Source organism: Panthera leo, chromosome C1 (genome assembly GCF_018350215.1).
Source record: "Panthera leo isolate Ple1 chromosome C1, P.leo_Ple1_pat1.1, whole genome shotgun sequence".
Lineage (NCBI taxonomy): Eukaryota > Metazoa > Chordata > Mammalia > Carnivora > Felidae > Panthera > Panthera leo.
This window is the reverse complement of record NC_056686.1, coordinates 186,658,170-186,682,590: the sequence shown is the minus strand read 5'-3', so window position 1 is coordinate 186,682,590 and position 24,421 is coordinate 186,658,170. Positions and strand designations below refer to the sequence as shown.

General features: G+C 36.0%; 1 protein-coding gene across 7 annotated transcripts in view; it reads left to right on the top strand.

The window, feature by feature from the left end:
- Positions 1 to 24,421, top strand: part of ALS2 (alsin Rho guanine nucleotide exchange factor ALS2) — a 71,063-nt gene that overhangs the window by 21,889 nt on the left and 24,753 nt on the right. For 3 of the 7 annotated variants that reach the window (XM_042949742.1, XM_042949743.1, XM_042949741.1), the window contains exons 5-14: positions 406 to 763; positions 2,251 to 2,419; positions 3,376 to 3,472; positions 5,987 to 6,064; positions 8,820 to 9,002; positions 11,116 to 11,287; positions 13,499 to 13,679; positions 15,960 to 16,025; positions 19,683 to 19,787; positions 20,951 to 21,113. In XM_042949742.1, the coding sequence (XP_042805676.1) occupies positions 406 to 763; positions 2,251 to 2,419; positions 3,376 to 3,472; positions 5,987 to 6,064; positions 8,820 to 9,002; positions 11,116 to 11,287; positions 13,499 to 13,679; positions 15,960 to 16,025; positions 19,683 to 19,787; positions 20,951 to 21,113 (1,572 nt within the window). Of the gene's footprint in view, positions 1 to 405; positions 764 to 2,250; positions 2,420 to 3,375; positions 3,473 to 5,986; positions 6,065 to 8,819; positions 9,003 to 11,115; positions 11,288 to 13,498; positions 13,783 to 15,959; positions 16,026 to 19,682; positions 19,788 to 20,950; positions 21,114 to 24,421 lie in introns of those variants that run through there. The other 4 variants (XM_042949744.1, XM_042949745.1, XM_042949746.1 and 1 more) reach the window with 3 other exon arrangements.

Below are 24,421 nucleotides of genomic sequence, written 5' to 3'. Positions count from 1 at the left end.
AAATTTATTTTATGTATTGTTAACCCTATCACCCTTATATATCCAGGGCTGTCACAGTGCACCTCATATTAAAGGCTATGTTTTCCAGACCTTTCTTCCCCTCTCTGCTTCTGTGCTCAATGTTATTAAAGCAGCTGGGGCTTACGTTTGAATAGCATGGAAAACCACAACACTCAAACAAAAGGAAGTACTTTTGATAAGGAGCTGTATTTTGAGTATTCCTATCCATATAATGTATTAGTTAAATCCAGTACCAAGAAGGGATACCTTTAAGTTGAAGATAAAGAGACCTTTGTTTTAGAGTCTTATATTTGCAAATATGGATGGTTTTGGTTAAACTTTATACTGATTGCTGATTGTATAAGGGATTATATTTTTATATACTTTTTTGTGTGTATATTTTAGCCTCTTGTAGAAGAAGCAGTTCCTAATCTTCACAGCCCACCAACCACAAGCACCTCAGCCCTAAACAGCCTAGTAGTCTCTTGTGCATCTGCTGTTGGTGTGAGAGTGGCTGCTACATATGAAGCCGGGGCCTTGTCCCTTAAGAAAGTTATGAACTTCTATAGTACGGCCCCTTGTGAACCTGGAACTCAGGCAGGCAGTGGTTCCATAGGCCCGGAAGGTCTGAAAGATAGCAGAGAAGAACAGGTTAAGCAGGAATCAATGCAAGGAAAGAAAAGTTCAAGTCTTGTGGATATCAGAGAAGAAGAATCAGAGGGAGGCAGCCGAAGACTCTCCCTCCCTGGGTTGTTGTCCCAAGGTAAGGAAATAGTCACGTTTTGTAAACTGACTTTTGGTAAATCCAAAATGTTGCTGACATCATGTGCTATATTATAATAAATTAGTAACCTTCCAGATTGCTAAAGCTGACATATTCAAATGTCAGAATTTATTTCATTTTGGTATTTAGGTGGTTTTAAAAGAAAGTTACATATTTCTCTGCTTTAGAAGTAACTATAGAAGCTAATTTTTTGTGTGTTATGTCTGCTTCTGCTTATGAACCTTATTAGGAATCTTATTTTATTGTTCTTGAATGTAGCGATAGCCTCCTTATATCATAGTTGGGGCCTATAGTCCAGACAGATGAAGGTGCAGATGTGGCCATTGGGTAAGTAGGGATTTACTGTATTTGACCTAAAAGTGGAAATAATTTTAGGCTTCAATAAGAGAAAATTTCATTTTCGGATACAATTAGCAATAAACTTCTTCTAATATTAAGACTGTTAAGCAGTTGGTTCTTCAGTGTTTCTCAGTTGGTTCAGGAATCTCAGTCATTTAGATTTTGGCTTCTCAAAATGTGACCTGCACCAGAAACAACAGCAGCATCTAGGAATTTGTTAGAAATGTAGGATCTCAGACTTAACTTCAAACTTGTTGAATCAGAATATGCATTATAACAAGATCCTCAGGTGACTAGTGTATACCTTAAAGTTTGAGAAGCATTGGGTTTACACCAGGAGTTGGTAAACTTTTTCTGTAAAGAGCTAAAAAGAAATACTGTATGATTTGCGGGCCACACAGTCTGCGTTATATAATTACTCAGCTTTGCCATTGTTGCTTAAAACTATCCATAAATAATACATAGATAAATGAGCAAGGCTATATATTCCAATAAAACTTTATTTACAAAGCAGACAGTGGACTCTACCAATCCTTGGTTTACACTATTTTGGGCAAAGCTCTAAAAGTTTCTAGACTATACTAAAACTTTTCTGCTCTGCCCTATTTCTTGCACTTCCACTTACTTATGGCACTGTTGTGTCAATGAGCACTTCTATTGTCCTGCCTTCTAATTCTCATTGCCCCTAGATTTTCATCTACACAAATAAAGGACATTTCTGTTTTGAAATGGGAAAAATATTTGTCAGCCTTAGTGTAGAATTTTGTAAAGCATATTCTTTAGAATGCAAGTTACCCAGGATATCACATAGACTTTCTATATAACCTAAATGTTATACAAAAAGGGATTCTGTAGCCGAATGCTTGGAAGTGGGGCTAAGTTAAATTTAAACAAGTGTTTTAATTGCAGGACTTGTCAGGGCCTTTAGCATGCTAATGTGTGTGAGTCTACAGGGGGATAGAATGTAGTAGACAGCGTTTACCAAACTCATGTGACTATTAAATCTCCATAGAATTTCCTTCACAAAAACCATGTTAGTGTATTTCTTTGAAAACCAAGAGTTGGTCAAAATGGTATCTTTTTTCCCACCCATCTACTCCCTCACTTCATCTCTGATTTGTTTTCAGTTTCCCCCAGGCTCTTAAGAAAAGCTGCACGGGTAAAAACTCGGACAGTGGTTCTGACCCCTACGTACAGTGGAGAAGCAGATGCACTCCTGCCTTCTCTGAGAACGGAGGTGTGGACCTGGGGGAAAGGGAAGGAAGGACAGCTGGGGCACGGTGATGTTCTGCCTAGGTAAGTGCTGCCAGTATTTACTATTAGGAGTTGGCTTTAAGGTCTCTATATCACCATTTCCTCCAGAGGAAATCCTGTCCTTTCTAGCTCCAGGTTATTATATATTATTAATAGGGATTTAAAACAACAGCAAACCTGTCATGTTAGTCTTGAATTTATACGTAACAGTAAAGGACTTAAGTATCCATGGTGTACCTTTCCATCTCTTCTTTGATGTGTATTCATCTTGGAACAGAAAGGGATGTTTGGGATAAGATTGTATTTCATTGAGGGGCACCTGAGTGCCTCTGTCAGTTAAGTATCCGACTTCTGCTCAGGTCATAATCTCATGGTTCATGAGTTCAAGCCCCACGTTGGGCTCTGCAGTGACAGCTCAGAGCCTGGAGCCTGCTTCAGAGTCTGTGTCTCCACCCTACCCCCCCTCCCCCCCACCTGCAATGTCTAAAACATTGCCGTAATGAATCATTTAGTAGTCTTTTGATTCTTAACATTCTGAATTATGATTGTTAATTGGTGATTGATTGACAGAGATTAAATTAAAACCATCTAAGATTACTGATACTATTCAGGAGTAAATTGAATATATATTCGGTATTTTAATTTTTTAATTGTTTTTTTATGTTTATTTTTGAGAGAGAGATAGAGCGTGAGCATGGGAGGGGCAGAGAGAGAAGGAGACACAGAATCTGAAGCAGGCTCCAGGCTCTGAGCTGTCAGCACAGAGCCCGATGTGGGGCTCAGACCCACAAACTGTGAGATCATGACCTGAGCTGTGATATCATGCCCTGACCTCTTAACCAACTGAGCCACTCAGGTGCCCCAGTATTTTTATTTTAATGTTTTCTTTTAAAATGTTTATTAAATTTACTCAAAAGCATTTACTCTGTAATTTGAAAAAGGTCAAGATTCTTGCTGAGCCTTTTTACTTGAATTTGTGTGTATATTTTTTCTTTAAGGCTTCAACCACTATGTGTAAAATGTCTCGATGGGAAAGAAGTAATCTATCTGGAGGCAGGGGGTTACCATTCTCTTGCACTTACTGCGAAATCCCAGGTAGGATGCAAACTATTAAAAACTAATTTTAATTTCATGGAAGGTTAACATGACCAAACTGGACCATCATTTTTTGAGTGTGTACTGTGTGTCAGGCAACAATACTGTATCTCATTTGATCTTTGTAGTGTTTTACATTGCACTGTTTATATTATTTCCATTTTACAGATAAAGAAAGGGAGGTTCAGAGAAATTACGTAGATTGTATAAAGTCACACGGGTGATAGTAGAATTTGATTCAACACTGGTCTACCTAACAAAGAAAGTTTCCATAATGTGCTCTTCCCAAAAAATAGAATTCAAGACTTTCAGGATATTGATGAATTTTTACTTGTTTTTTGATGAAGAAAATCTGTAAATAAAACACTATGAAAAGAAAACAAAAGGTATTTCTTTTTTAAAGTTGTGGGACCTGGGTGTGCTAGGTGGCTCAGTTGGTTAAGTGTCCAGCTGTTGATTTTGGCTCAGGTCATGATCTCACGGTTCACGGGATTGATAGCACAGAGCCTGCTTGGGATTCTCGTCCTTCTTCTCTGTCCCTCTTCTGCTTGTGCATGCATACTTTCTCTCTCTCAAAATAAATAAACTTAAAAGATATGTTTATATGTTGTTAGACTAGAAACAGATCAGTGAAACAGAAATATACCTGTGGACTAGAAATAGACCCAAGTATATATGAGAATTTAGTATAGGATAAGTGGGCATTTCCAATCATTTGACGAAGCAAGACTGAATAATCAGTAAATACTGTTGAACCATTGGCTTCTTATTTGCAGAAGAAAATTAAAGATAACTTCACATAATCTATTTCCAGGTGGATTAAAAATGTAAATGTTAAAAAATAAGACCTTACATGTGTAAGAACAAATTTAGGTGGGGTTTTTTTTCCCCCAGTAACCTCAGGAGTAGCAAAGGACGTGATCATCAAAACCAGAAATTAGAAAGTAAAGATATGTTAGCCTATGTGATAATTCAGACCGTGTAAGTAGCAAAAAACACCGCAAACAAAATTAAGATACATAACAAACTGGAAAAAAACATTTGTAACATATATGATAAAATGTTACTACCTAATACTAAAGAAAAATTGTCGAATGATATTTATATTCCATTCATAAAAGAAGAAATAGAAATGACCAGCGATGAATAAAAAGATGGTCAACCACTTAGTAAACAAATATACATTAAAACAACAGCAAAATATTTTCTTACCTGTCAGATTAGCAAGGATTGTATTTAATACTGTGTGCTGGTGAGGATGTAGGAAAAAGATACAGTGCTGACAAGAACATACATTGGACCTTGCTGGAAGACAGTTTGTTAGTATGTATCAAAAATCAGAATGTGGAGATTCATGGACCCAGACTTCTTTGCTTAGGAATTTATTCTAAGGAAATAAATAAATTTACACAAATTCAAGGATTTTCAATTTTTTATATTAAAAAATTGGAAAGAAATTATGTTTACTTCATTAGGTAATTGAATAAACTACACCCACAGTAGAGTTCTATGTAGTTATCGTGACTGATGTAGCTCTATATTTACTGACATAGAAAAATATCAGTGCATAGCATTAAACACATCCATTCACTTTTTCTTTGTACTGTGACAGTCTTGTACAGTGACCATGAATTGCTTTTAAAACCAGAAGAAACAAAACCATTTTCATTAAACATAGGCACTGTAATCCAGTTTCTTTTGTCTGTAGTGGAACATAGGTACTTGTGTTTCTCCTGCAATGACTCTGCATATATGAAAAGGTGTTCTAGTTATGTCATAGTATTCCTATCTATAGAAAAAAGAATCGTTGGGGTGCCTGGGTGGCTCAGTAGGTTAAGCGTCCAACTCTTGGTTTCCCCTCAGGTCATGATTTCACGGTTTGTGAGATCGAGCCCCGAGGAGGCCTCTGCACTGACTTTGTGGAGCTTGCTTGGGATTCTTTCTCTCTCTCTCTCTCTCTCTCTCTCTCTCTCTCTCTCTCTCTCTGCCTCCCCCACTCATGCTATCTCTCCTTCTCAAAATAAATAAACTTACAAAAAAAATCATGAGTAATTTTTCTTTATAGCACTTATCCGTATTTTTTATCACTTTCTTTGTAAGAGGCAGTGTAAGACAATTCCTGGGATTATATCCTGGCTCTGCCACTTATAAATTTGTGACTTCTCTGAGCCAGTTTCTTTATCGGTAAAGAAAGTATTGTCATGAGAATTAAGCATTAGTTAATACAAAGAGAATGTTGAGAACAATACTTGGCAGGTAGTAAACACTTGAGACATGTTAGTTGTTGTTTAACCCTTGGACTTTGTCTTCTAGTGTACTGTGCTCATTATCTCTGGTCTTGTTTAAAAGGGAATTTTCTCAGTATCTCTTATTTTAAAGAAGAAAGTAATATATGTGTAACTATTGGTGTGTGTATATATACATAGATACACATGTATATGCTGTAGAGGTCCAGAATTGACATGCAAAATCAGATTTACAACTCTTACCTACTTTCTTGTGATTTTCTAATAGGTTTACTCATGGGGTAGCAATACCTTTGGTCAACTTGGGCATTGTGATTTTCCAACAACAGTTCCTCGTCTTGCAAAGGTACTTTTGAGAACTTGGTGATTTTTTATAGCAACTTATTTCAGAATTCTAAGTTATAACACTTAATATTTCTCTATTTTGTGTTTTAAAAAATTAGGATTTTATATTTGTAATCTAAATTTGTTTTCACGTACTTCAAGTTTTTTTTTTTTTTTAAAAAACATGAAGCCCCTTATTTTCAGGCTAAATATTCTTTTTTTTAGATAATATGTTTATATTTCTTTTGTTCTTAGCTTCCATTGTACTTTGAATATTCATAATTTTTTGTCTTTTTAAAAATAAAAATGAAAAGTTCTTTCTTTTAAAACAAATGTTTCTGGGATTGTGATGTTGACTTTTGAGCTTTACACTACCAAATAATGCTTATTACTCTCTGACTTTTCACTTAAGTTTGACTTTTATATAACGTTATGGTGGTGGTATTTTTTTGGTTTTTCTTACACACATCGTCATAGTAGTAAAACCTTTTTATAAATCTTTTCATTTTTTGTAGTCACGCTAAAAGTATGGATGATTTCTTCACTGTGTATGAATTGGTTTTAGTTTTCAGTTTATGTAATGCTGTTCAGAGATTGGTTGCTTCTATCTAGTTCCTGTGATGCAATTCTAGAGGAGTGTCTATACTAAATTCTCATCAATAGTATTGGTTCCTTTTGTTTTTTTTAATGGTATTGACTCCTTATGCAAGGTTGGTTTGTTTTTTGAAGGGTAGAGGGCGAGGAGTACACATAGTGATAGCCTAACAGAATGGAATATGGAACTCCTTATATATTTGTAGTTTGATTGTGCTATCTCCCCCATCCCAAGACGTGCTCCCTCCACTGAGGGACTATAAAAAGGATGGTTCCTTCAACTTCAGGAACATGATTCACATGTAAACTACAGATAATACATATTCCAATAATTCACGTTTTCAGAGTGTCTGGTGCATCTATCACTTCATAAGACTTATTTGCTGCCTTTCCTTCTAGTGCACTTCATTTCACTGAGAGGGAAAGACTTAAATAAAACATTAGGGAACAGTTATTACTTCCTAGTTCCAATCTGAAATGTTTTCAGTATAGAATATTTCAGTGGTAAGCTATTTAATTACTGATATTTTATAACCAAAAAAAATATGGCTTATCATTGTTCCCTGTTTTTTATTTCAGAAAAGCAGAATGTGCATTTATTCTTACCAAGGCAAGTTTCGTAACATAGAATGGAGACACTCTGGAAATCAAATTTTTACTTAACACTATACAGTTAGACAAGAGAGAATAAGATCTTAGTTTTGTTACTCATTAACTGTACATATAAAAATTACATCACTGGGATTTTGGTTTTATATTTATGGGAAAGATGAGAAAGACATTCTGAAGTTGTTCTAATTTGTGAATTAAAAGTCAAGGTAGAATGAGATCTGAATTAGTTTTGATTAGAGACTAGAAAGAGGACTCTTCTGCAGAAATTTTAATCCATTCTTTACAAAGTTAACAGGAAGCCCGTTATTTGGATAGCCTGGATTTGAGGAGATGGTGTCATGCTGGAAGAAGATGGCTGTAAAGTAGTAGAGACATGCACACACACTCACACAGTCACCTAATCACCTAGGATTTGGAGCCCATCTAGACACAAAGAATCCAACAGATTAGAGGATTTTTGCTTATCAATATAGAAATCACAGCTAAAGCTGGGGCTGGAGGTTGGGGCGGTAGTTTTCATAGAACACTTTCTTCAAATGAAATCTGTGTAATCCCATACATAAACTGGATAAACATGGAGCTACTTTAGTTGAAGGATGGAGGGGGAATGGGGACAGAGTGCTGGCACCTGCATTTCCATGGTGGCTCCTGAATCACTACGTGGAATCCTAAACTTTGAAAACCATTGGTTTAAGACAGGGGTTCTCAAACTTCTACACACATTGGCATCACCTGGAGAGTGTATTAAACCAGATTGCTGAGTCTAACCCCCAGTAGTAGCTCGTTGGCCTGAGAGTTTGCATTTCTAACAGGTTGTAGGTGATCGCTGCTGCTCTGCAAAGACTGCTCGTTGAGAACCCCTGGTCTCGGGGATCCCTGTAGATGGGCTTCTAAGGGGTTCTGCCTGTTCCAACATCCTGGGGCTTGGTACAGTGAAGTCACATCTGAGAGGTAGTGAGTTCCAAGTGGGAAAACTGAATTTTAGCACTCAAGGGTTTAGTTGGTTAGAGTGGAATTTTGTCTTGTTAGATTGTTTCTTTCTGTCTTGATTTTTTTTGTACACGGTTCAATGTGAATGGACAGAGGTGTGTCGTAGCTGTCAGAATAGGGCTCTAGAAGTTTCTGTGCCTCCTGATTGTAATACAGGCTAAGAACTGTGGGGACTCCCACAAATAACTATTAAAAATTAGATCTATGGTTTTTCCTTTTTAAATTCCAGTTTTTCAGATTTTTATAAAAACAATCCAGTTCTAAATTTAAAAGCTGAGGGGGTGCCTGGGTGGCTCAGTTGGTTAAGCATCCAACCTCAGCTCAGGTCATGAACTCATGAGTTTGAGCCCCACATTAGCTCTGCATTCAAAAATAAATAAACATTTAAAAAAAATAATAAAAGCTGAACAAGGGATTGCATCTGTGCTGCAATTGATCAGGCACATCACTGGGTGAGTTTTGCCCTCTGAGGTGTGAGTGACTTTGCACCACACCTGTTTAACCTGACATTTCAGTTCTGGTAGATCTGAATTTCTCTTTAATTCCTTCTCTTATCAGATAATTTCTTGCTGTTGTTACAGGTGAACAGTGAAAATGGAGTCTGGAGTGTAGCTGCAGGCCAGGATTATTCCCTGTTTTTAGTGGACACAGAAGACTTCCAACCTGGGTTATATTATAGTGGCCGACAGGACCCTACAGAAGTTGACAACCTTCCAGAGAATCACAGTGGTACTAAGACTCCAGTACTTCTCTCCTGTAGTAAGGTGAACAGGAATTGGATCCTAAGGCCCACATTCTGTAACACACGGGCAGTTTTGTTTTTGTTATTATTTGTATGTATGCCTATTATTAAGTATCTCACTACTATATTTAAAATTGCAAACCTTCCCATCCCCCTTTACTCCTTATCTCCTTTTTCTGACTTCTCTCCACAGTGCCTATCACCATTGAATAACCTATATAATTTACTTTTTTTGTTTATTTTCTGTCCTCAACTGTAAGACTCCTAAGAGGAGAGATTTTAAGCTCTCTCACTTACTGCTGTATTCTCAACAGCAAGTCCTTTATAAGTGTTTGTTGAATTAACACTCTTGTAGGAATATAAAAAAGTATATTTCATAATAAAATTTCTTGACTGCATTCATGGAGCTCTCAGAGGTAAATTAGAATAGAATTGGAGAGATAAGTTTTTTTTTTTTAAGTTTATTTTTGTTTATTTTGAGAGAGAGAGAGAGGAGAGAGAGTGGCAGAGAGAGAGGGAGACAGAATCCCAAGCAGGCTCCACATTGCCAGTGCAGAGCTCAATGCAGGGCTCAAATCCTTGAACCGTAGGATCATGACCTGAGCCAAAATCCAGAGCTGGTTGCTTGGGGTGCCTGGGTGGCTCAGTCGGTAGAGCATCCCGATTCTTGGTTTCGACTCAGGTCATGATCTCGCACTTCGTGAGATCAAGTCCTGCGTCAGGCTCTGTGCTGACAGTGTGAAGCCTGCTTGGGATTCTCTCTCCCTGTCTCTCTGCCTCTTCCCCATGTTCGTTCTCTCTCTCTCTCTGAGCTCTCTCAAAATAAACAAACTTAAAAAAGAGTTGGATGTTTAACTGACTGGGCTACCTAGGCGCCCCAAGAGATGAGTGTTTAATTGTAAACGGGAAGTAAAAATTGCATAGGCCCATGGTGGGCTCATGGCAGACCCAACGACTACCAGCAGTGCTCTGTTTCCCATTCCTTCCCTCTCTGTTAACTTTTCATTTATTTACTGCTGTTTACTCCCTTCTTTTTCATTTGGATTTCTCTGCTTTCCTACTTCCTATCCCTTTTTCATAAACAAACCACTGGCATGTTTCTGGTTTTCTTTTTCCTCATTAAAGTAACTCACATCCTCCAAGTGATAATGCTGTAAGGGAATTAACCCTCAAAGCTAGTACATTCTGGGTTTCTTATTCTTACTGAATAATATATCCTACGGATTGTTTTTTTTATCTTTCATGTTTGTTTTTTTGGCTAAATGTATAAGCTCTGATTGTATAGGGACAACATCTTTCTTGCTAAAGGCAACACTGGCCAAGATTTGGCTCCTGACCTATATATAACCTCTTATTTGAGACATACTAATTTACTCTTTGTAGTTGTTGGCCCTGGCTCCACATTCCCCATGAAAAATTTCAGTCTGGATAAATGATGAAATAGGCTGATAAGACGAACAAGGCTCTAACGTGTATTTTTAGTTACCATGGGGCATTAAGTAGCTTATTGGGTCTGCAGCTTGGTGTTCTGGTTTGTAGGGATCTGTGTATGCATTCATTATTTTTGTTTAGTGGTGTAATAGATAAATGACAAAAAGTCCCTTTTAAAGAAAATCCCATTATGTTGTACTTTTAAGATACAAGATAACTTTTAGACCCTTAATATTTTGGTATATAGCATAGAGATATTTTCTGCTTTCGTTTAACCTATTTCATAAAAAAAAGAAGGTCCCTGAGACATGTATCTCTGACATTTGGATCTTTGTATATTTAGGGTGTCTGTGGTTCTAAACACGTGTAATGTGAAATAAAAGATATTGTGGCAATAAATAAAAGCATAGATATATATAGTTGTGTATAGATCCAGATACACATATATAACAGTGTTGTACTGGTTAACCAGCTGTAAAACAAAACAAAACAAAAAAATTAGCCGTGATTTGTAGTGTTTGCCAATTTGTTTTTGGTAATTTTACTGTTGCTAATTTCAAGCTACTAGTAGTTTAATAACTAACTTGCAAAATTCCTGAATATTTCCCATTTGGCTCTTGCTAGCTGATATTAGCCAGTGTTAGCACCCAAATTGCTGCTAGTAAATTATATTTTACCTTTAATCTTTTTATTCTCTGTTTCAGCTCGGATATATAAGCAGAGTGACAGCAGGAAAAGATAGCTATCTAGCTTTGGTGGACAAAAATGTTATGGGATATATTGCCAGTCTCCATGAGTTGGCTACTACAGAAAGACGGTTCTATTCAAAACTAAGTGACATCAAATCTCACATCCTCAGGCCTCTTCTTAGTTTAGGTAAGTAGAATCTCCCCTGAACTCCCTCAGTTATCAGGACTCTTACCTGTTCTTCCTGTGTCAGAAGTAAAAAAACTTCTTGAGTCATGGTTTATTCCTTTCTTTCCATTCTCTTATTTTTTTTAAGTTTATTTATTTATTTTGAGAGAGAGAGAGAGAGAGAGAGAGAGAGAGAGAGAGAGAGAGAGAGAGAATATCCCAAGCAGGCTCCGCGCTGTTAGTGCAGAGCCTGACGTGGGACTTGTTCCCATGAACTGTGAGATCATGACCTGAGCCAAAACCAAGAGTTAGACGCTCAACCAACTGAGCCACCCCAGGCACCCTGTCCATTCTCTTATTTTTGTACACAGGCAGTCAACAACTTACAAACTGTTTGCACTTTGTTAGTAGCCCAGCTGCCCCTAAGTATTCTACCACTCCCACAGCTCTTTGTCCTTGTGGAAGTAAGATGTGGCACTTTCAGGATATTCATGGCAGAGAAGCAGAAACAGCTTTGGGAAAGTTGATCCTAGGAACTAGACTTCTAAACAACATTTCTAGCCCCACGAGTCCTAAGATGGCTTACATTATACTACCTGATTTTTTCTTTTTTTTTTTTTGTTCTAGTTCTTAGAATTATACCAAGTAGAGATGCATTTAGATTTACAAGTAGTGTTTTAAAATGTGGATAAGAGTGTTCAGGGTCTTATCCCACATTACTACGAATTGGCTAAATCTGACTTCTTTTCTTAGTTGTCGTCAACAAGGAGGGATTGGAGATGAAGAGATAATACAGAGGAAATGGATTACAGTAGTTCTAGAGGGGGGGCTACTGTCCATGTACACTAGATCCCAGGAGTTTCTAGGAGGTTAGAGAGGAATACAAAATGGAGGTGGGGGGAGTGGCCATTGAAGATCAAATTTCATTAATTCAAAAGTTTTTATAAGTTTGGCCCTGCACATAGAAAATAGAGAGGAACTTTTCTTTATCTTTCCTGCACTCCTTGACCCTCTCTGAGGATCTAGAATTCAGGTCAATACTGTGATACTTAAATTCTGCCTTATTAGCACATCAGATTTTCCACATTAGGTTGACATTGGTTTGTGTGGGTCAGCCCATTTTATAATAGGAAAACCACTATTTTTTCAAATAACCAATTTCAATAACTTTCAGAATGCCCCCTTTTGTAAATTAGGGACTGTCTGCATTTGTTTTGTTTTATTTTGGTTTTGGTTTATTTTATTTTATTATTTTTTTGAGTTTATTAATTTTTTAGTAATCTCTATACCCAGTGTGGGGCTCAAACTCACGACTCAGATAGTCACATGCTCTTCCAACTGAGCCAGCCAGGTGCCCCAGTTTATTTTAGTTTTTGATATGTTTTGCCTTTTTAAGTGTTGTAGAGTGCTTGTTCTATAAATTCTTCTCCAGTGGGTGGGCCTAATATCCCAGGAGTTTGGCAGGGGAAAAGCAGCAATCTAAGCTGGAAGCTTCCTGAATTGCTCTAAAAGAAAAGTGAAATCATCCTTGTCCTTGTCCTGATTCCTGATTTCTGTATTGTTTTTCCCTTGTCTGCTCATCAGCCTCAGTGCTTAGAGAGATGTCCTGGAAACAGAAACTTTGGACTGGGAAAAAGCAAATAATCTCCTGGTGCCCTGTATAAAGTTCAGAGCATTCTGGTCAGTCTGATTGGGGGATTGACCTCTCTGCACTGAAGTGTTGGGCTTGTCCAAGGAGCAATAGAGCAGAAGTCAGTACAAAAAGTTGAAAATATTAACCAAGATATAACTACAAAAGTGAGTTTGATTCCTAGCTGTTACTTTCCAGTTGTGTGAAATTGGATAATTCATTTCCCCTTTCTTGGCTTCAGATACTTCTCTTAGAATCAGAGGAGAGTTGGATTTGCTCAGTGGTTCTCAAATTTGGCTGGTCTTCACAATACCCTGGACAGCTTTTCTTCTGAATGTATCCATCCTGGGATCTTAACCTTGGCCTACTGAGTCAGAATCTATAGAATCCCTGTGAATATATTTTTAACAAGTTTCTCAAATGACTGGATTCTATGATCTCTGAAGTTGCTTTCTTTACCACTGATTATTTGAGTTCCACAGTTGAGAGTACGTCTCAACATATTAAGTATTTTTAGAAAAGGAGGATTCATAATCTTGATCATAAGAAAGTATTCAGGTAATGAGTCTTCAGGTTATGTCATCATCATCATATTGTTACAGACAATTTGGGCACTGCAAGTACAGTCCAGCTGTTGCAGGAGGTGGCGAGCCGGTTCAGCAAGCTGTGTTACCTAATTGGTCAGCATGGAGCCTCACTGAGCAGCTTCCTTCATGGGATAAAGGAAGCCAGGAGTTTGGTCATTCTGAAGCATGCAAGTCTCTTCTTGGATAGTTATACAGAGCAAGTATCCAGTCCCGTGTCATGTTCAATCTCTGCAGGGTTATTCTGCCAAGGAGAACAGCTCCTTAATCAGAAGAGACTAGATTAGGGACAGTGATATAAGGTAATAGAAATTGCAAAGCAGTATTTTAATCTTAAGCCAACTATAGTTCTGCATTGCTAAAATTTTAGTTTTCTTTAAGGGGAAAGAGTCTTAAAAATAATTATATTTCCTTCTATAGTTTAGCAAAATGGTTGATAGTCTACTTAATTTACATAAAATATACTATAATAAATATGGTTCTTTAGAGAACAGTGTTGCTTACTTAAGTAAATTATGCTAAAATTAGAAGAAATAAGTAACTGAACAATTATTTTAAGACCAACTGCTAATGGTAAATAATGACTTGTTCCAATGTCTTTTTTATTGTTGTGTAAATGGAGGATTTAAAGACCATACTGTCTTCAAAATAAAGATATTTCCTTAATAAAATCTAGGATAGTTATCCAAAGTTCTTTTCATGTTTTTCAAGTAAAATATACCAAATGTATTTGAAAATTTAAATATTTCTCACTTTTTCTTAATTTGTATATTGACATTGTGACATGAGGCATAATTTGTTATTTTAATGTGTATTAAAATAACATTAATGCTTTGATCTGAAGTGCAAATTTTATTCTTTATTAATACCTCATCCATCTAGCAAATATCGACTGAGTACAAACTAAGTACCAGGCACTGTGTAGAGCTCTGAGATCATGCAGCCACAGTGCAGAGCCGGTGAAAAGGAGTTCATGTTCTATTGAAGTTATTTTTAATATAAGTAATGTTTGTTTATTATTGAAAACTGTATAAATATAGTCAAAAAGATATTTAAAGTTGCCCGTAATCTGATCACCAGAAATAGCCATTCTTAATAATCTTAGTATATTTCCTTTTGCATTTATGCATGTATATACAGATAGATCAGATGCATGTGATTTTAATTCTAAATGAAATTGAATGTATTTGAAGCTATTGTCTGAGAGGAAATACCCGAGTTGAAGCCTTTTAACTCATTGTCTATCAGACATGAAAAATACATAATTTGATACCAATTTACTTTTTTAAACAAGATTTTGTTTGTGTGAAGCTTTCAGCTTTTACTAGTATAGTTCTTTTTTATCTTTTTTTACTTCTTTTGTTTTGTTCTCTGATACTTCAGGACCTATAATTAGAAATGCTTTTTTTTTTTTTTATACCTTGGACTATTTTTTTTTTAACACAATTTATTCATATTGATGGGACAAGTAAAAAAATCCTGATTTGTTTATGAATTTTGAAAATAATTTTTAATTGTGGTAAAATACATGTAACATCAAATTTACCGTCAGGACCATTTTATTTATTTTTGTTTTATTTTTAATGTTTATTTTTGAGAGCAAGAGAGAGAGTGAGTGCGGGAAAGGGGCAGAGAGAGAGGGAGACAGAGGATCGGAAGCAGGCTCTGTGCTCAGAGCAGAGAGCCCGATGTGGAGTTTGAACTCACAAACCTGAGCTGAAGTAAGATGCTTAACCAACTGAGCCACCCAGGTGCCCTAGTAGTACCTTTTTAAGTGTATAGTACCATGGGCTTTTTTTTTTTTCCCGTAGGCTCCATGCCCAATGTGGGACTTGAGCTCACAACCCTGAGATCAAGACCTGAGATCAAGGGTTGGATGCTCCACCAACTGAGCCACGCAGGCACCCACTTTGGGCTGTTTTAAATAGGAATTTACCCTCTTTCTGAAAGTCAATTGGTTCCATTTTGCCATCCTGGGAGTATGGTAGAAGTATACACAACTCAAAACAATATATCAGGACATTCTCTAGCAATTGATCAAAACTTCTAACCGACATTTTCTAAGTTTCACTCGAGCTCTTTGAACATATTTTTGTCTTCTCTATTATTTCTGAAGACTTAATTTTCACTAAAATCCAACAGTTTAAATCGTATTTTCTCAAGTTTGTTAAGTTACCAGAGTAAAATCTACCAAGCAAATTCTAGGATCTTCTGCATAATTTTAGGTGTATTTTAAATTTATAATTTATAGTAATATCTTTACTAAAATGGCTTTTCCCTCCTGCCTGAGTATTGTGATTATCACATAACCTGCCCTTCTTTTCAGTCCTTTACAGTTCATGAATGTTGACATCACAAAACTACTGAAACTTATTGGTGAGATACCAAAAAGTATCTGCTCCAGTTGCTTGTTTGAAAATTCTGAAGAACAAATTTACATTTTAATGCTAACATATGTGTGTTTTCTCTTTTGCTCAAGGTATTGCACATCTATTACAAATTTCCTGGTTATGGGAGGATTCCAGCTTCTTGCTAAGCCTGCCATGTAAGCAAACACTTATCTTCCCATTATTATTCTAACAACCAAAGATCATATTTTATTGTGTTCTGTGTTTTTGAGTGCCTGGGAAAAGCTTTGACTTCGTCATTTTACCAAATGAATCAAAATGTAGACTTTCACTGACTCTTAAAAGGACTGGTATTATTAGCTCCTGATTATCATTGGAAGTAGTGTAGTACTGAAAAAACTACAAGGTCTGGGTCCTTCTTTAGTGCTACCACTTATTATCCCTGAGATGTTAGACAACTCTCTTCACCAAATTGAGCATAATTTTTTTCATCTGAAAGAAGGGAATGTTTTTGCCCTGGCAAGGAACAAATAACGTATGTGATGGTGTAGAGAAAAACACAAAGTGTTGCACAGATAGAAAAATTCTGCATTTAGTTTCTGGATAATAAATATAAAAGCACCTTACATGAATCTAATCATTCTGAACTATGTAGATTCTCAACAAGTGTTGACCTACAGACAAAAGCAAGTTTAAAAAATTCAGATGTATTTTAATAATAAACACATCAAATATGTACTCACAACCCAGATTTCATAGACGTTAGTGTTTTGCCATGTTTGCTTTTGATTTTATATCCTAATAGAGTAATAACATCCCAAGATCATTTCTGATCTTAAAGAGGATAGTTTTAGCATTTCTTCATTAAAGATGATTGCCTTAGGTTTTTTGGTAAATATCATTTATAGGGTTAAAAGATTCCCTTCTTTAAGAAAAAAAAAATGGCTCCCTCTATTCCTGAAAGTTGAAGAGCAATTGATTTTTTTAACGGTAAATATCCTTGAGTTCTCAAGATAAATTCAGTGGCCTGTTTGTATTAGTTTTTCAGTACGTTACTGACATTTGCTAATATTTAAAATTTTTGCAACTATGTGAATGTGAGGTTTTTCTTTTCTTCTGAACTTGCTCGGTTTGGGTAAGAAGGTTGCACTAGCAATTACAAAATGAGTGTGGGAACTTTATTTTCTGGAATAGTTTGCATGAGATAGGGAATATCTGTACTTTGAGATTTTGTGGAATTCATCTATGAAAAGATAGGGCTTTCATGGGGGCATTTTTTTTTTTTTTTTGATGTTTATTTATTTTTGAGAGAGAGAAAGAGGGAGACATAGACTCCGAAGCAGGCTCCAGGCTCTGAGCTGTCAGCACAGAGCCTGATGCGGGGCTTGAACACACGAACCGTGAGATCATGACCAGAGCCGAAGTCGGATGCTTAACCAACTGAGCCACCCAGGCGCCCCTTTGGGGGCATTTCTGTAGGGGATTTTTAAACTACCAGTTTAATTTCTTTCATAATTAGATCTGTTCAGGTGTTTATTTCTTCTTGTGGCTTTAATTATTTGTACTTTTCTGGAAAATTGTTCACTGCATCCAAGTTTTCAAATTTATTGGCGTAATATTTCTTAAGATTATTTTCACCTCCATAATAAATGTAGTTGTTTTTCATTCCTCTTATTTGAGCCTTTTATCTTTTTATCTTAGTTGATTTTGTCAATAGTTTACCTTTTTTAAATCTTCTTTCCAAAGATTAAGCTTTAGTTTTTCCATTCTTTTTCATTAATTTTTGCCTCTTATTTCCTTCTTCTTTCTTTGTGTTCTCCTGTTAATATCTCCCAACTTTGAGTTTAGCATTTAGTTCATTAATTTTCCAATCCTTTAATTTTTCTGATGTACTCATCCAAGGCCATAAATTTCCCTCCAAGTGTTGCTTTGGCTGTATCTTAAAGTTTTGTTTTTATAGTCATTAAATTATAAATGTATTTCTAATTTCTGTCGTGATTTTTTCTTTGATTTGTGTCATGTGCTCATTGATTTTTTTGACTTATGTCATGTGCTCATTCATTTCCAAAATAAGGATTTGGCCTTCATTTTTTTAATGACAAGTTAGAGAGTGTTATATTTTAACCTTATGTAGTAACTTTTAAATCTGTGATCTTGCTATTTTGTTTTATATTAATATAATGACACCAATTTCTATTCTATTTTAACCTGCCTATATTGTATTGTAGTTTTTTTGTGTGTGTTTCTTATAAATAGTAAATTGATGGACTTACTGCTTTGTTGTTTTTTTTTTTTAATCTGAGAGCTTCTGGCTTTTAACTGACAAGTTTACATTTGTTACAATTTCCAATTTTACATTTATAATCTGTACATTATAATGACTAAAAGCTTTTTTAACCTTTAGTGTTGGTGAAATGGTGAATCTTGGCCAAAAAAGTAGGGGAAAATAACTGCAGTCAAACCAATAATTAAATGAAGAAAAAAAAAGGAATGGTTATTTTTGCAAATAGTAATGCTTGAGGAAAAGCGATTTTAGTTAATGCAAAAATAGGTGACTTGTGGTGGTTTAAAAATGGGGTTTTCTTGCCTACTTGAGGGACTCTGGTAGTTGCTGACCCTGGTGCCTTATTTTGCCTTACTTTATTTTTTATTAACCTTCCTCTACTATTTCAGAATTCAGTTCACAGTACTCAGGAGTTGACCTGACTCATTGTCAGAGCAGCTAAAGCAGATGATGTAAATGAAAGCCTCTTGCCAGAGCCTAGACAGGTGGAAAGCAATTGATGAACAATGGGTGACTTTAAGCTGTGGAAGCAAATATGAAGTCTGAATTTGGGCAGCATTTCCCAAACTGTGGTTCATGAACCCCAGGGTTTTACATATTTAAAGGCAATAATAACATCTTTTTACAACTTCTACTTACAAAGTCAGTATTTTAAATTATTTTAAAGGATTTCTTTAAAAAAAGAACTTCTAGAGCATAGCTGGTGAGCCTACATGGCAGTTAGTGGGTCTTGGATATTGATACTCAGACTCCCATCATTAAGCTGGTTTATCATCTAGCTACTTAATTCATGCTAGTCTGATGGTTTGATCATCATGTAGGTTTAAAAAAAATTATTTTAAACATTCCTAAGTGTATAGTTCTGTGGCACCAAGAACATTCGTGTTGTATAAACAATTACCACACTATACACAAAACTTTTAAAAACCACCCCAGCAAAAACACTGTCTGTATCCATTAAGCAACAACTTCTCCCCTGCCCCCCAGCTCCTGGTAACCTCTATTTTACTTCTTGTCTTTATGAGTTTGCCTATCCTAGGTAGGATGTCCTAGGTAGGATATTGATGTAAGTGAAATCATGTAGTATTTGTCTTCCTGTGTCTGGTTTATTTCCTTAAGCATAATGTTTTCAAGGTCTATGTTTTAGCATATACCAAAATTCATTACATTGCATGGCTGAATGATATTCCATTATATACATATACCACATTTTGTTTATCCATTCATCTGTTGATGGACACTTGGATTGTTTCTGCCTTTACTGTATTTATTTTTTGAGTAACAGTTACAAACCTAGCCTTGTAAAGGAAAAGCAGTATTGCCATTATTAGATTAAAACTCCCAAGAGAGGATAAGCTAAACAGTCTCTGGTTTCCTGAGAGCATACCTAGGCTCTTTTGGGGAAGGTCTATAGGCAGGTGCATGAGTGAGTGATGAAGAGTACATGAGTGAGTGCTGACAAGTAATAGGACTTAAAAGAGTTGGAACATCTCTGGTCTAGTACTGTGCATCCAGAAGAAATGTGGTCATAGTGAGTATGTGTTCAACATGTACTGCTTCCATCTCTCAGGAGCACGTTAAAGCAGAACACTTCTGTGGGGTTAAATGAGTGTCCTCAGCTGATCTCAGCAGCAGAACATGGAGGAGGAAGTAGGAACATCCACACAAGCCAAATGTAAATAAAAATCTGGGTCATGTTCCCCAGGGCACTCTCTCTCAGATCTCTTAACTGCACTATAAAACGATCCAATTTGTGCTATTGAACTTTTGAGTACCTGGAAATTATTGCATATTTTCCCTTCAGAGATAATATTTCATAATTTCTGAGTTAAACATTTCTTTTTTCTATAGTTCTCTAAGGGATTATAAAATGTTTCATTTTTGCCTCATAGTCTTTTGTGGCGTTGTCTTGTTTGAAGCCTTATAGGTAAGAATTTTGTAGTATAATGCTTGTAAAGCACTCAAGGGTAGTACCTGGCACATAATTATTGCTTACTAAGGGGCAGATAATAATTATTATTCTGTTCCACCAACTCTTACTTCTTTCACATCTTTTTTTCTTCTTTCACATCTTTTTAAGTATTTTGGTCTGATGAACATAGTCTCAGTGGGTTACTGATCACCATTAAAATTTGCAATAAAATTTTACTAATGAACTTATGTAAAACAATGTAAAAACAGAATAAATGTTGGCTTCAGTTTGAAATCCTTTTGAAGATCTCAGCATTGAAATCTTCACACAGAATATGCTTTACTACTTCCTGTTAATTGTAGTACTGGTACTTATAGCTTTTTATTACTCTTTTGTAATAAACTCTTATTAGGTGAAGGAAAAGAAAAGAAGAAATTAGAAGTATTTTAATATTACATGCCAGCTGTGTTGGAGCGAAGAGCTTTATTTTTCCTCCAGATTTCTGTTTAATACAACTGATTAGAGCAGTTAGTATTGCCATTTATTGCTGTGACTTTTGGCTTGGAAATTAACAGGTAATGAATGGTGTCAGCTAGTCTCCAATTATTCCCCGAAGCAGTGGGATGCATGATTCATTTCCTAGAACTTAGTCACAGTTTGGGATTAAGCATCTCTATTATAGAGTTACTATTGCTACCATATGCTACTTTTTATATGCAAAAATCCTCTATTTTATAGGCAGGAAAATTCTTTTAATTATATCTGTCTTATTTCATTGTATTTATATTCTGCTTTCATAGCACCTAAAAATGTGCATTCTGAAAAAAGTAGTCATCTAGTGAAAAATGTCTATTCAATATCATGCATTTGTCAAACCAAAAGATTAATTAAATCTCTTTTTTTTTTTTTTTTTTCTCTACCTCCAGTGATTTCCTAAATAAAAACCAGGAGCTGTTACAAGATTTATCAGAAGTTAATGATGAAAACACCCAATTGATGGAAATACTGAATACTCTGTTTTTCCTGCCAATCAGACGACTTCATAATTATGCAAAAATTTTGCTAAAGCTTGCTACTTGTTTTGAAGTGGTAAGATCCCATAAATATCCCATTTGAATACTTGGGGAGGCAAGGATCATAGTTGCTTGTTTGGTTTATGCTACCCTAGCATCTCCAACTCCACTAACTTAATATTTATATGTGTCTAATTAAATTTATTTTTCTTTAAGAAAATGAAAGAAGAAAGTTAGACTATAGGTAAATCTAGTTCTCTTTGCTGTGGATTTAGTTTCTTCTCAGGACCTTATCAAGATTAATTGTATTCATTTTGTGAAACTGTGTCTAAAGTTGAGACCCAGTTATGCTACTCACCCAATAGTTGTCAGAGTGCATACTAAGTATGAGTTACACAGAGCTCTTTAAAAGGCCTTCTGTATAATGACATACCTGTAAGGCAGCCGAGTTACCACCTGGCCAGGACTCAAGATAGTTCCATGCCAGGTATTCGAGTTACCTTAGCACATGCTATGAGAAATCACAGTGTTACAGGATTTTCTCAAATGGTCTACTTTCTGTATAAAATTAGTTGGGTGGAGTTCTAGGAAATTAGTACCACTGTAGGTTATGGATGTATGTTAAAGCTGGTCCTGAGACATTCACCTTTGAAATTGTACTAAAATGTGTAATTTCATTTTGTTCCCTCTCTGAAGGACTCCAAGAAGGCATAATGATTCTAGGATCTCTTCTACTTTAGAATCTTTTATTTGTTTTTAAGTTTATTTATTTTGAGAGAGAGAGAGAGAGAGAGAGGGAGAGAGAGAGAGAGAACGCAAACAGGGTATGGGCAGAGAGAGAGGGAGAGAGAATCCCAAGCAGGCTCTGTGCTGTTAGCTGATGCTGGGCTTGATGTCACAAACCATGTAATTATGACCTGAGCCAAAATCAAGAGTCTGAGACTTAACCAACTGAGCCATCCAGGTGCCCCTGCTTTAGAATCTTTTAAATCATGGGAACTGTCTCCTTATTTGGACAGATTTCAGTCTTTAGAGTGACCCAGGAACTAATGTGGGCTTTCAAAATTTGAAAGCAAACCAGACTCTACAGTTTGGCATTTAAGGCCCTTAACAATCTGATATCCTCTTTTGTTTCTAGCCTTATCTACTACCCCTGTGTCCTACATGTTAGTTCAGCTCCATGGACATACATGTTTTTTATTTCCTTCCTGAGACACACTACCACCATTCTCATTACAGGAAATTTTCAAGGCCTGGGTCCAAAGTCATTTTATCATGAAAATGAAGCCCTCTCTGACTATACCACATTCCCTTCTCTTCCCATCTTTTAAGAATTAGTTAATCCCAGGGCGCCTGGGTGGCTCAGTTGGTTGGGCATATGACTTCAGCTCAGGTCATGATCTCACAGTTCGTGAGTTCGAGCCTCACATCAGGCTCTGTGCTGACAGTTCAGAGTCTGGAGCCTGTTTCAGATTCTGTGTCTCCCTCTCTCTCTGCCCTTCCCCTGCTCATGCTCATGCTCTGTCTCTCTCTCAAAAAAATAAACATTAAAAAAAAAAAAAAAAAAAAAGATTTAGTTAATCCCTCCTCTGTGCTTTGCTAATACTGGTGCTATCTTTCTCCATTATCCTCTTATCGTGTTATATCAGTGATCTTTAACCAGGACTGGGAATCAAAATCATCTGTGGAAATTTTTTCAAAACACATGGCCACGTTTGAACACTGCAAATTGTTATTTAGTAAGTCTCAGGTACACCTTAGACATCATATATACATGTACGCTTTTCTAGATAAAAATAATAATACCTAATGTTTATTAAATGCATTCCATGTGCCAGGTACTCAGCATGTTACATGTATTCATTTTATCCCCATATCAACCCTGTGAAATAGATATCATTATCCCCTTTTTACAGATGAGAGAATTGAGGCATAGCTGGGACTTGGTCAAGCTAGATATAACTGACATACATTGTGTTATGTTCAGGTGTCCAGCATAATGATTGGATAGATGTACATACTGTGAAATGATCACCCACAATAAGTCTAATTAACATCATTGCCACATGTAGAAGTATATATCTTTTTAATATTCTGTATGATGAGATGGAAGTACATGAAGCGGCTCTTCTGGGTACTGAAGTTTGGAGGTTTTCCAGAAAAAACACAAGATTACTATTGTTTGAGTTGAGAGCTGCCTTTTTTTTTTAAACTTGAAAAGACAATTGATGGATAACTGTGTTAATTCAGATCTGGGTATTCAGTAGATATTTTCTCAAAAATGAGTAAATGAACCTGTTCCTTCAAGGAGAACAATAGACAGTATTTGTTGCCAGTGATAAAATCTGAACTGTGAAGCAAAAAGTACAATGTGGGAAACATGTATGGGTCACTGAGTTTGGCAGTTTCCCAGTACTTAAAGACTTTTTCTGATGAGATTGGTGATAATATTAACATGGAACTTTTGATGTTGTATAATAAAACGTATCAACATTGGGAAGGTCTGCATAACTCAGTGAAACACTATTTTCCAGAAGTCTAATCCACATGTTAAAACACCATGCATAGGTTAAAGGTCTATTCAAAGTGTAACACAGATCAGTGGATTTAATAGAGGAAGTTTGATTATGTAGAGAATAGAGTACAGAAAGTTTGATTAATGTAGTTTCAGGTTCCACATTGCAGCTACTCTTTAAGAACCACATAAGTTAACAAATTTTGGTTTAGTTTCAAAGGAGAATATCCACTATTAATTGAAATGGCTATTAAAATAATCCTCCCTTTCCAGTTACATATCCTTATAAAGGAAGATTTTCTTCATATATTTCAGCCAGCAGATTAAATTTAGTAGTAGAAATGAAAATCCAGCTCTCTTTTAAGCCAGGTAATAAAGAGATTCGAAAAAATGTAAAACAATTGCTACTTTTCTCACGAAGCATTTTGTTCTTGTTTTGGAAAATATAGTTCTTTTTCACTTAAACTGTTACTGTATTTGAAGTGAGTTAATAAAGGTTATTTTTGTTTCTCGACTTTATTTTCTAATAATGGTAAATATCAATAGATAAACCCACATAAGCAAAATAGAGAGATCCTGAGGCGAAAACATTTGAGAATTCCTGCCCTATCATGAGTACTCTGCTGCTCTCCTCACTGATAATTGCCAGTGTTTGTTTCTTTCCCCTTGAGTTATTCCACTGTTTCATATGTATCTGTGTGTAGTAGAATTTTCTGGAACCAATTTTCTTTCTGCTCAGTTCCCTTTTGTACCATTTCTGTTCTTGATTTGGATTTCCGCCATAAATTTAATATTACATATCTAAAACCACACCAAGGCTACAGATTGTGGACATTTGTTTTATATATTTTTTTCCCTTCCCTTAATTA